The sequence below is a fragment of the Leptopilina heterotoma genome, unplaced genomic scaffold (genome assembly GCF_015476425.1).
Source record: "Leptopilina heterotoma isolate Lh14 unplaced genomic scaffold, ASM1547642v1 Lhet_112, whole genome shotgun sequence".
NCBI classification, from domain to species: Eukaryota; Metazoa; Arthropoda; class Insecta; order Hymenoptera; family Figitidae; genus Leptopilina; species Leptopilina heterotoma.
The window spans coordinates 341276-355215 of NW_025110831.1; the positions used below are offsets into that span (position 1 = coordinate 341276).

Consider the following 13940-nt stretch of genomic DNA (forward strand, 5'->3'; position numbering starts at 1 on the left):
TTTAATTTTTTAAAAATTATCAAATACTCGAAAAACTGAATTTCTTAAAATGCAACATTTTTTGTTCTATTTTAAGGCATTAAGCTTTAATATTTTTGGGCTCTTAAAAACACTTTACTTATTTCATAGTCTCCACCATTTGGTAAAAAATTTAAAATTATCAAAAATTTGAAAAACCGAATTTCTTAAAATACAACATATTATTTTTAACAAATTTTTTTCAAAAAACTGACAAAAATTCTGCAACGAATTTTATTATTCATGAAAGAATTTAAATATTTATAAAAATAATTTAATTCTTGCGAAGAATTTTTAAAAAGTTTTTAAATAATTGATTTCTTTCGACTAATTTAATAAAAATTCTAATTTAAATAATTGAATTCCTGAGAAATTTTTCTTATCTATGAAAAGAATTGAATTTTTACGAAGTTTTTACAAAAAAATTTTTAAATTCATAATTAAATTCTGTTTGGTAATTTTTTAAAAAATAGTAGATATTGAAAATCATTGAATTGCCAAAATTTTTTAAAAATAATTAAATTTTACAATGAAATCTATTAAAATTTTTGAGAATAATTGAATTCTTACAAACGATTTTATTAGAATTTTTTAAAATAATTGAATTCTTTGTTATTTATGAAAATAATTGAATTTTGCAAAGAATTTTATTAAAATTCCTCAAAATAATTGAATTTTCGGGAATAACTTTGTTATTTATCGACAATTGAATTCTTTCGAAGAATTATTTATATGTAAATAATTGAATTCTTTCGAAGAATTAATTATGTAAATAATTGAATTCTTGGGAAGAATTTTATTGAAATCTAAAAGAATAATTGAATTATTTCAAAAAAATTTAATAATTCAATTTCTCGATTAATTAGTTTAAAATAGTATTAAAAATAATTGAAATTCTTCGATGAGTTTTATTATTTATGAAAATAATTGAATTTTTGCAGTGAATTTTATCAAAATTTTTTTAAAAAATTGAATTTTTATGAAAAATGATATTATTAATAAAAGTCATTTAATTATTGTGAAGAATTGTATAAAAATTTTGTTAAATAATTGATTTTTCGAAATTTTATTTGAAAATGCTATTCTAAATTAATTGAATTCCTGTGGGGATTTTATTATTTACGATAATAATTGAATTTTGGATGAATTATTTTATCAATTTCTTTTAAATAATTGAATTTTTTTGCGAAATTTGCTGAAAATACTAGATATTAAAAATAATTGAATTTCAAATATTTTTTGAAAATAATTGAATCATTTTAAAGAATTTGATTATAATTTTTGAGAATAGTTTTTTGATTTACAGTATTAGCGAATTTAATGTATTGGAAATTCTCAAAAAAAAAATACAGACATTCCCGTACGGATAATTTTTATCTGTCCAATCACAGTAGTAAAAATAAAAAGTTACTTACGGTGGAACAACTGGTGGTGCTGTACAATATTCAGCTAATGAATCCTGTTTAACAGGACTCGTAAAATTAATTAAATCGACTCCTTGATTTTTCACGGCCGAATTTGTTGAATTTCTTCTACCTGGAATTGGTGGAGGCGGCACAATAATAACACCATTGCGCGATTGACCTGAATTATAAGCACCAGGTCTAGGTCGACTTCTATGTTGACTTCTGCAAAATAATTATATCACTCAATTAATATACAATTATAATTAACATAAAAAACAGAAGACTTAAATTAAAATAATTACGCAATTTTTACTCCTCGAACATTTATTGCAAAATTAACTCGTTTTTCTAATTTTACTTAATACAACAATTTTTAAACAGATTTCAAATTTTATAAAATTTATTTCAATGAAATTATATAAAATTTCAATTTTAATTCTTTAAAATGTTTTTCGGAAGTGCAAAATACAATTCAATTATTTTCTAAACTTTTAATAAATTTTACGAAAAATTTCAATTATTTTTAATTTTAATACAATTTTAATAAAATTTCATGAAAAAATAGAAATAGAATTTCATTAAAAAAATTTTAATAATATTTTTTGAAAAAATTCAATTATTTTCTCAACTTTTAATAAATCATTCGAAACAATTTAATTATTTTTTTAAATAGTAAAATTTTTGCAAAAATTCAATTATTTTCAATAAAAATTTCACGAAACAATTCAATTTTTTCTTTAATTCATTATAAAATATTTAAAAAAATAAAAAAAAAACTGGTGAGTATTAGAAAAAAAAATCTTACTTCTCTACAGTTCCATCGGCTTCACTAATTGAATTAGTGTCACTTCTCGAGGCGCAAGACTGTTGAATATTATTGTCACACTGATTTTGTTGTTTTTGTAGACGAAATTTTTCCAGTGCCAAACTCTCCAAGCTTAATGCTTGTGCACGTTCCAAGTCCTCTTGAAATTGACGCTCATAATCGATCATCGCCGATTTCTGAGTGTGATTTCTCCCATAACTCGACATCTGCCAATGAAAATTAATTAAATAATTATTATCAATAATTTCACAAGAATTTTTTCTTTATCAAAGTGCAAAAATGTACAAATCTTTCTCTCTAGATATATTTTTTTTTCTTTTCTAATCAGTGAAATCGTATTTATTAATTAAATATATTTTTTCACTTCAATTTCTCTCTTTAAGAAAGAATTTTTTTAATTTTCAAAAATTATTTTCTTTTAATTTCGTTTCTTTGTTTTTTAATTTTTTCGTCTTTTTCCTGTTATTTAAAAAATTTTAAAATACGATTTCATTTCCAGAAAAGAAATGTAAGAGAAAGAAGGAAAAAAGAGATTGAAAAGAAGAATGTGTTGTGATTAAGAAGAGATGTGAAAAATGTTATAAATAAATAATGTAAACTTCATTTATAAATCATCGCAGTGAATTTCTTTCAAGTCGAGTGTGACGTTTAAAAAGAAAATGCATAAAACATGTGTTTATTATTAACATTTTATCGAAAAACTCAAACAATCAAAGCCATTGTATGGAAATTTAATGAAAGAAGACCAATTAAGAATTACGTTCCTGTCATTCGAGAAAATTTGTAACAGCAATTATACCAAGTATCTTTATAACTATTTATCAAAACGTTTAATTTATTATTTTCACTATAGTAATTATTAATTTATCATATTTATCGATTTTTTTATCAAATTACAATATTTTTGTAATAAAAAAACAAATTTTGTTTAGTCTGAAAACAAAATAAATTTAAATAAATACAAAAAAGTAATTTTTAATTTTAAACGTCTTGAAAAAAATTTTTTTAAATTTTAAAGTCTTACAAAATAAATAAAAAATATTTTTTAAGTCTTCGAAAATAAACAGAATTTTTAAACGTCTTAGAAAATAAAGAAAATAATTTTTTTACGCGACTTGCAAAATAAATAAGTAGAAAACAATTTTTTAAACGTCCAACGAAATAAAAAATTAAAAAAGAATTTCTCAATATTAAAGTCTTGAAAAATAAATAAAAATTTGATTTATAGTTATATTTTCATCATTCTTAGTAAACTTTTATAATTGAGAAAATGATTACGAAGCAATTTTGTTAATAAATAAAATAGAGACGCAATTTTCAACTTTGTCGATTTTGCAATTAAGAATCAGTGATTTAATTAACAAAGTAGTTTTCCTAACCTAAAAATATTCGTAAAATTTACTTTCACTTTTATATTGAATAGTTTTTTAATTTACTCTTTAAAATGATAATTTTAATTATTTAAATTTCACTAAAAATTAATTATAATTTAATTGTTAATATTAGATAATAAATAAATAAAACATCTTTGGGTTTCGGACAAATAACTTTCGATGCTTTCGATTTTTACAGTCTACAGTATTTTACAATTTCCTTAATTAAATCTAAATTCACACACATAACACTTTAATTACTGATCAATTTTTGTTCATTTCTATTATATTTCTTTTTCACTTTATTAATGATGATAATAATAATAATAATAATGTAATTAATAATCTTAATTGACAGTTTTCCTAACCTAAAAAAAGTTGTAATAATAATAATATAATAACAATAAGAATAGTAATAATAAGAATAAATACCTAATAAAAAATTTGTAATTGAAAAAGTTGGTCCCGTTAATGAAAAATTACTACAATCACAAATTCTCGATAAGTGCAAAATAACACGAAAAAATGTTTGATAAACAATAATAGCATGCGCTGCAATTAAAAAATGAAAAACATAATTGCAAAATACACGTTCAAAAAAGAAATAATAAAGTCTTGCTCAACATTCCACTTTAATTTTGTAAAAAGTGACGACAATAATTATTTTCAATTCACTGCGTCTATACGTCCGACTAGCCGGATAAAAAAATTTGTCCGGGTACTGATAGCCGGACGTAATAAATTCGTCCGGATACTGTCTAGCCGGACGTTTTGCTGCATAACACAGCTGAGTCTAAACGTCCGGCTAGTAAAATAATAACTGAAGCCGGTCAGCCGGATAAAATATTTAGAGTCTAAAACGTCCCGATAAATTAATGAAAGGAATTTTATTTGTATATAGTAAAAATGAAACTGAAGTTAACAATGTTGATTCAACGAAAAAATGTTTCTCTGCCTTGAAAGCAATTTTTTTCTTTTGACGATTATCTATTTTAATGTCAGAAACCATTTAGAAAATATTTCAAAAGGATATAAAGCAGGGAATGCAGTGAATTTGAATTTTTTTTGTCACAGATTTTCCAAAAATTCTGAAATTTCAAGTAAGTTGTTAATTTATTTTAATTATTTAGTTTAATTAATTTTCTTGACTTGGAAGCAATTTTTTTCTTTTGATAATTATTTATTTTAATATCAGAAGCCATTTAAAAAAGATTTTAAGAGGATCTAAGGCGGGAAAAGCAGTGATTTTGTATTTTTTGTCGTAGATTTTCCAAAAATCCCGGAATTACAATTAAAAAACAAAAATCACTACTTTTCCCGACTTGGATCCTTTTGGATTTTTTTTAAATGGCTTCTGACATTAAAATAAATTATTATCAGAAGATCAGAGATTTTTGGAAAATCCGTGCCACAAAAAATTCAAAATCACTTCTTTCCCCGATTTGGAACCGCTTAGGAATTTTTTTAAATGGCCACTGATATTAAAATAAATAACTATAAAAAAATTGCTTCCAAAGTGAGGAATTAGCAATTTACTTGAAATTCGGGGTTATTTTGGAAAATTCGTGACAAAAAAATGAAAACCACTTCTTTCCCCGCCTTGAATCCTCTTGGACTTTTTTAAATGACTTCTGCCATTAATATGTTAAGTCTATATGTAATAAAATATAATTTATTTAAATAAAATAATTTTTTTGAAGAAGATTAATAGTTCTATATAAATTTTACAGTTACTATAATTATATAATTATAGTAATAGTAATTATAGTATATTAATATAATATAAATAATAATTCAACTGGTAAAATTGTTATATATTTTATATTATCTAGTTGCCATTTATTCAAATGCTGAATTTTTCAAAAGGTAACTTATTAAAATATTTATGTTATGCAAAACTTTATTTTCTCGAACCATTATTAACTCAAATTACCATAAAATATATTTTTTAATGTTTATAAAAATGTCATATGACATAATGTTTACTGTAACAAATGTTAATTGCAAATAATGTTTTTATACTCGAATTACCACTTTTACAATGTTAAAAAATCCAAATGGAATTTTAATCTAAAAAAATTGACTACCAATTATTATTACAATAATTGACTATAATATTTTATAATGAAGAATAGTCAATTCTTTAACATTGTAAAATTGGTTATTCGAGTATAAAAACAATATTTGCAATTAACATTTGCTACAGTAAACATTCTATCAAATGACATTTATAAAATAATATTAAAAAATATATTTTATGGACATTTGAGTTCATAAAGGTTTGAGAAAATAAAATTTTGCATATCATAAATATTTTAATAACTTACCTTTTGAAAAATTCAGCATTTGAATTAATGACAACTAGGTAATATAGAATATATATAACAATTTTACCAGTTGAATTTTCATCTTCTTCAGGATTACACGGGTTTCAAATTATTCAACATTATGATTTTGGTTAAACTTTTATAGTAACTGTAACATTTATATAGAACTATTACTCTTCTTCAAAAAAATTATTTTATTCAAGGGTTAACACCACTCTAGAGGCAGAAAAGAAGACCAATTTTTGATGATTTGTTTTGGGAAAATGAAAAAAGGAATAGGTTATCTTTTTGGAGGGTTTGTTAAATACATATTGAAGTGTAGAAAAAAATTTTTATTTTAAATTTTATAACAAAATGGCGACGATAAATTTTATAGTAACAATCGACTAATCTTTTTTTTAACAAAACGTCCGGAAAGATTTTTTGAAAAGTTTAAGTCCTGGAACAGAAAACAAAGAAATTTCATGATGTATATAATATACACGGAGAAAAATATAAAATAACTTTTACTACTTTTATAGTAAAAAATTTCCGGTAAATTTTTTACTATGAAAGTAGTAAAAGTTACTTTATATTTTTCTCCATGTAAACTTTGGAAGTGCATAAGGGTTTTTTATATATCAATTTTTGTAAAAATCGTGCACTTTTTGAGTACAATAATCGATTTTTTGCCTAAGAGTAATAAAAAGTAAATTGTTTAAAAAAATAAAGTTTACATCAAATTAAAAAATCTGTATGTAGTTCCAAAGTTTATAGTATTTAGTTTGTAAAATTTCTTTACTTTTTGTTCCAGGACTTAAACTTTTCAAGAAACCTTTTCGGCCATAAAAAATAGTCGATTTTGAATATGAAATTTATCGCCGCCATTTTGTTATATAATTTAAAAAAAAATTTCCACACTTCAATATGTATAATTAATAAATTCTCCAAAAAGAAATCCAATTCTATTTTTCATTTTCTCAAAATAAACCATCAAAAATATAGGTCTCTTTTTCTGGCTCTAGAATGGTGTTACCCTTAAATAAATTATATTATTTAGTAAATGCGAATCGGATAATTTGCTTATTTGCTGAAAAATAAATTCTATGATAAACTCACTTTATTAACATTTAAAACTTTTTAAATGGATAAAACTACGATTAGAACTTTTTAAATTTCGAAAATATACAGGCGTCCCAAAATATTTTTGTGAACAATAATTTTTTTAAGACTTACAATCTTCAAAAAATATTGTATTCTTAATTTATAGACATTTTTTAAATAAATAAATAAAAAAAGATATATACATAAATAAATGTTAGTCTTCTATTTACATTATTTATTTAACAAATATGTGCTTGTAAACTCTGCATAGAATATTTTTTGATGTTTATTTATCTAAAAAAAATATATATTATAAAATATTTTTTGTAAATATTTATAAAAAAGCAAAAAATTAATATAATAATTATAGAATGACAATAATTATAATTGTTATTACTATTATTATGCATATTATGTTTTCGCATTTAGTTATCAAATTAATTTTAAAATTCATAACCTAAAAATGTCAAAAACATTCAAGGAATATGTTATACTTGTAAAAATCTAATAGACGGACGAATTATAAAGTTCATTATTTTATCCGGATACTGTCAAACGCTCATCACCAGTACATATAGTAAATAGCCGGATGAAATATTTTGGGAGCTATATGTCCGTATATCCGGACGTTTAGACGAAATATTTCGTCCGACTAGCCGGACGTATAGACACTTCGTTTTCAATTTGATAATTTTAATTTTTGATTTCCTCGGTAAAAAAAATTGACAGATGCAGTAAAACTATATTTATATTCTTTAAAAAGTAAATATTTGAACTAAAATACGAGTAAACACTATTAAAAGTCAATCGAAAGAAATTTGACGTATAAATAACGATAAGCAAAATATCATTTTTTTGGAGGAAAAAAATTCATTTTTTCCAATAAAAAAGACACGAAAACAACTTTAACCTTCGTAACTTTCGGAGCAAGACACCAAACAATTATTCTCAACTCTATATCTATATATATACACACCACAATACTACAAAAATAGTCATATATTTATATACATATATATAGATATAGAGAATTTATTATCATTGTTAACGCACAGTGTATAGATATATATATAAGCAAAACAAGACTTCCGCTATCAAAGATAATAATGCGATAAAATAGCGCCTTCTGTCATTCATACGCGTTTATTAATATAATCAAGAATCAGCCAACAGTCTGCTCTCTCATCCTCGTGACAGAACACTGTTATTTGTGTATGTGTATATAAATGTATGTATAATATTGCCAAAGGCAGAGAGACAAGAAAGAGAAAGAGAGAAAGGAAAAAAGAAGCAAACATAAATTCGACTTACCGTGGCATTATTTCCACAAAAATTTTAAAGGACAAATTAATAATTTTGAGAATTACACTAAAACATTGTTTAATTGCGGTGGGAAACAGTTATAATAATGATAAAAGAGGTGACATTTTCGTTTTACAGTTCGACACGAGTCAACAATTCCACAAAAACGAAGTGAAGTTAACACTGAATCGTCAACTGCGTGAAATTGTCGCGAGTCGACTACTCGACTTGTGGGTATCGAACCATATCGATAAGACGCGCGCGATTTTCAAAATTCCAAATGGTAATTTCTATTTAACTAGTATAATTATTATTATTTCTATTAATACTATTACTACTCCTACTACTAGGACCACTACTACTATTAATATCATCACAAAATTATTATATTATTAATATTTCTAATTTATTTTAATTGTTAAATTTTTGCCGTGGTAACTAGTTACCGACTTTACCGACCGGGTTGATAATCGAATCAATTCGAGATTTTCGTCAAAAATTGTCAATTTACAATTTGTCGTTAAAAATTTAAGAAAAATTGTAAAGTTATTTTTATTAAATTAAATTTGTTATATTAGTTGTTAAATTAAATACTTATTAAAAAGCAAACTTTATTATCAAATTTAAAATAATTCGGGAATAGGGAGAGGAATAGAGGGAAAAACAATATCAATTTCGTGATAAAGAAGAAGGTAAAAATTTTGAGGTTAGGGAACAAATTTTCCTTATTTGTAATGTTTATAATTATACTAAATAGTAAATAATAATACAGTTTTCATAATAATTCTTTTTACAAATCAACTGTTAATTAAAGTCTACATTTATATTTATATATATTGGTATAAACCATTAAAAAAAATGCGTCAATTAAGTACAAAATTATATAAAAAATAGAAATTCAATTTAAAAATTAATTTTCAAGTTGAAACGATTTTCAACCAAATACCTTTTTCGCTACTTGTCACAAAATTACGACGACTAAAAATTAACGGAACTGCTGATTTTTCACAAAGTTCCACTCGATGATTTCTAAGAAATGTAATTATTCCCACTTTTGTTTGTAACAATGCAAAACGTTGTCCTGAGGAATTTAATTTTAGGCCACATGAAAAATTAAAAATTTATTTTTTTGGGGTGAATCGAAAATTAAGACGGAAAATTATGAAAAAGGAATTGTTTTTTTAAAAGGTCTATTTATGATAATTTTTAGTTATTATTTAATTATTTAAATAATCTCTATGCAAAAAAAATAATAATAAATAAATTTAAAAAATAATAAAAATAAATTTTAAATAGTCAAAATTACAGTATTAATATCTAATAATATTTGCTTTTTGTTAAAACGGGTTTTTAATTAGTTTTTAATAAATGACTTGAATTTGTTTGAAAAAATTTATACCAAAATAATTAATAATAATAATTATCGTAACGTCGCAATTATTTATCTCCTTTCAGGAATTATTATCAATTATATTTCAATTAATAATATAATAATAATTAATTCAATAATAATTTTTTAAATATTGACTTATCATTTTTTAATATTTTTAATATACATTGAAATTTTACTATTTTATCAAGTCTAAAATTTATAATAACAGATATTTATTTCTTATTTTTCCTATCAATGAAAATCAACATTTAAAAAAAAATTTGCTCATTTTTAAAAAAATGTTTATGAATTTTTAACATTTTTATAATTCAATAATATTAAATTAATTATCTTTAGCTATTATTTGTATAATTAACTCAATAATAATTATGAAATTTTTAACCGATAATTATAAAATATTATTTTAAAAATATTAAGTTAAAAATATTTTTATACTTTTTAAAAATATTTTCTTTTATTTATTTATTTTAATCTTATACGATATTAATTTAATATTTATTTATAATATAAGTAATAATTTGTAAAAAAAATAAGAAACGTATAATTACCTATACAATTCCTTGGTCCAGCGCCAAATGGCAGGTAAACAAAGGGATGTCTCGCCTTTTTATTCTCCTCATTAAATCTCTCGGGATAAAAAATTTCAGGATCCGGGTAATAATTTGGATCGTGATGTAGTCCATAAATTGGAATAATAACCCTCATCCCTGCTGGTAATTCAACTTCGGTGCCTGGAATTTTATATGGGTTCTCGCACTTTCTTGATAATAGAGAAGACAGAGGATATTTTCTCAAAGTTTCTATATAAAAGAAAATTTAAATTTAATTTAACTCAATTTTATTAGTTATTAATATATATTAATGATTAATATTGACATAAAAAAAACAATAGTAATAATAAAATAATAATAAAAATAATAATAGTAATAATTAGTTAAATAATCTTTAATAGTAAAAATAGTAAAAATAATATTAAAAAAAATAGTAATAATAATAATAATTTTACCCGAAACCACCATGTCGAGATACTTCATTTCTTGTATTGCGTCATAAGTCAATTTGCCTTCGAATTTTTCCAAAGAATCTAAAATATCTTGTCTTGTTAATTCTTGGATTTCGGTATTTAGTGCCAATTCATGTAGGCAGAAAGCAATCACATTAGCGGACGTATCATAGCCAGCGACAAAAAAGACAAACGCTTGTGCCGCTATTGTATCTTCATCTAATTCTAAAATATTACCACGTGATTATTAATTGTTTACTTAAGTATTTAAATTCGTATTTAAAGGCCTTGTTTAATTTTTTATTAAATAGATAAATAACAATAATAAAGGTTATTTTTATTATTATCATTATTAAATCTATTTTCAATATTCACTTTAAATTATATTTGTCCAAAGTTTACTGATATCATCCAATATTTACTTTCTTTTATTTTGAATGAATTGTTCATTCAAAAAAAAAAAAAATTGCGTAAAATACAAACTCCTCGAATTTATAAATATTATCTTATCGTGTATAGACGCATTCTACTTTTCGCATCAAAAAAATTGATTATTTCATTTAAAAAGTCATATGTCAAATTTTTTTTTTTCAATGGGATTTTACTAGTGAAATTTATTTCTTTTATTTTCTACGAAAGTATAGAAATAAATAATAAAAGAAAAAATACGTTACCAATTTCTTTTGTAAATTGATCGTCATCGAGAACTTGTTTACTTCCGTTTTCGGTTTCCAGTGTGCCCTTATTTTTCAACTCGATCAACAGGTCCATAAAGTCGTGTCTTTTTATTTCTAAATTCTCCCTTTGCTTGATCACTTGTGACACGACGTCCTTGAAAAATCTCGTCACTTCAGGATCAATTATTTGCACCCCAAGAATTTTAAATAAACTAGAAAAGAAAATTTTTAATTGACAAGATCTGCAATTAAACGTTACACAAATAAATAATAATGTGTGATTTTTTATTTATTTATTAAATAATAATTTTGAGTAATTATTATTATTTAACAAATAAATAATAATGAGTGGTCATTGATTTAATTTTTTTCAACTAGTTATTAATTTTTACTGAAATTTATGAATTTTTTTGAAACAAATTTTTCCTTCTTTTTCAGGTGCTGTTGGAGAGTATAGGGTTTATCTTTAGAGAACTAAATCGTAAATAAAAAGTACACTGTTCAGTGTAAATTCCAAACATGATAAATTGAAATAAAAAAAAAATAAACAAATGCAATCGACCATTTGGTGTATAAAGAATCGATATTCTTTCGAAGCTCCCAAAATAAATTTAAAATCGTTTCCCAAGTTTTACCATAAATCAAATTAATTACATAATTATAATTATTTTTCATTTTACAATTTTTTGTATTTAAATAACATGGATTTCTCTTTCCCGTAATATTTATTTCAAGAAGCACATTAATTCTTCATTTAAAAAATAGGGTCCAAGAAAATGAATAATAGAATTAAATTCAAGGTGACGGAATATAGAATGATTAATACAAATTGAACCCAGAATCTCTTAATTTATAAATAGACGAGGGTCATATTGTATGGAATTTTAAAAATTGTGGTTTAGAAACGAAAAATAAGCTAAATGCTTTGGTAGAGAATATTTTTTAAATTGCCAAGTTTAGAAGCAAGTTAAAATTTGCGAAACCCCTAATTTTCAGAATTTTATTTTGTGCTATTCGTGGTTCGGCTAGAACTATAATTTTGCCAAGTATTAATTCAAGTTTTGAAATTCTTTTTCGACCCATAAAAAAAAGATAGAAAAAAATAAATAATTACGTGGGTAATGCAGGTCGTAGCATTCGCCATATGGTTGTTTTATAGCTCGGTTTCGACAATTTCCTTGCCATTCGTTTAAATTCACAATCCTTTGAATTTATCGCGTTCGTTTGTATTCCAAATGCACATGTTCCAATCACGTCAATCGTAAAATTCGCAGCCAATTCACGCACATCGATAATCGATTCATCTTGCTCGACAACGTTGTCTATAAATTTTTCTAATTGCCCCGAACATTCCGTTAAAAGATAAAACATTCTTTTTATTTTGTTTGACGAAAATGCCGGTGTTAATTTCGATCTGAAAAGAAACAGAAATTTCATTTTTCCTAATTAGACAAAATTAATAAAAATTGTAATAAATCAATAGTTAAAAAACTATTTTAAAAATAATTTATTAGTAATTTCAAAATTTGTAATTGAAAAATAATGTAAATAGTATACTAGAAGAGAAACTTACCTGAGACCTTTCCATTTTTTACCCTCGAGATTAAACAAATGACCCACTAATGGATCCTTTGAATTATTAACGGGAATTCCGCGATTACAAAAATTCGCGAAATCTTTGACAAATACATTTTTTATTAATTCCGGATTTCTTAGAATTAAACTTGGCGTACGAACGCGAAAGACACCAAAATAATCTTCATTTTTGAACCAGTTGTAAATTTCATAAATACCTTCCGGTTGGGATTTACGGAAAAGTAGTAATTCTTTGAAATTACCGAAAAATATCGTTGGCTTACGAAAGGGGACATTTTTCTTTGACCAAAAATCAAATGTCGAGGTGAAAAACAAATAAATTGTTGCCAATAATGTTCCAAGTAGAAAAAATGGATCCCAAAATAATTCCAAAATAAACCACATTTTGTTTGCAAGTTATTTGAATTTTTTTTCACTTTTTTTATACGTATATTAATTGTTTTTAATTTAATTTCCCAAAAATTATATAAATTTTATAATTATCATAATAGTTAATTTACTATTTATTTTATCATTTTTCTTTTTTGACAATATTTTCTTGTTTATTTATTTCTGTTTTTTTTGTTTTGTTTCTATTTTTATTATATTTATTTTAATGTTCCATAGTAATTAATAATCAATTTATTCCTCTTTTAAAACTATAAACATTTATTATTTTGATTGAAATAAGTTATAGTGTAAAATTTTGAAATCCCAAGAAGAACTGAAAGACTAGAAATAAAAAAGATTTAGAATAATTTAAATTGCTAATTTAAAAAAAGTATGTGAAATTACTTTTCTAATTAACAAGAAGCGAGAAATGCTTTTCAGACCTTGGGTCGATGACGTTTCGCAAAACGTATGTAAATTACTAATTGTTTATAGAACATAAGTTCCGAGAATACTTTTTCCGTAAAATTATTCTTTATTATTCCGTTTCTTAAGAATTACATTTTT

At 23.3% G+C, this 13940-nt stretch overlaps 2 protein-coding genes across 2 annotated transcripts in view; both read right to left on the reverse strand.

Annotated features, from left to right (window-relative positions):
* LOC122504859 (phosphatidylinositol 4-phosphate 3-kinase C2 domain-containing subunit beta) overlaps nucleotides 1-8496 on the reverse strand; it is a 41555-nt gene extending 33059 nt beyond the window's left edge. The window contains exons 1-3 of the mRNA XM_043616166.1: nucleotides 8345-8496; nucleotides 2230-2456; nucleotides 1434-1646 (exon numbers count right to left, since the gene is read on the reverse strand). Of these exons, the coding sequence (XP_043472101.1) occupies nucleotides 1434-1646; nucleotides 2230-2456 (440 nt within the window). The 5' untranslated portion in view covers nucleotides 8345-8496. The remainder of the gene's footprint in view (nucleotides 1-1433; nucleotides 1647-2229; nucleotides 2457-8344) is intronic.
* Nucleotides 8497-9198: 702 nt separating this feature from the next.
* LOC122504863 (probable cytochrome P450 6a13) lies at nucleotides 9199-13514 on the reverse strand. Its single transcript, XM_043616179.1, has 6 exons — nucleotides 12982-13514; nucleotides 12523-12822; nucleotides 11406-11620; nucleotides 10735-10956; nucleotides 10277-10528; nucleotides 9199-9416 (listed from the first exon to the last, which is right to left on the reverse strand). Exons 1-6 carry the CDS (start codon nucleotides 13386-13388, stop codon nucleotides 9253-9255), a joined length of 1560 nt encoding a protein of 519 aa, XP_043472114.1. The 5' UTR covers nucleotides 13389-13514; the 3' UTR covers nucleotides 9199-9252.
* Nucleotides 13515-13940: the final 426 nt, after the last annotated feature.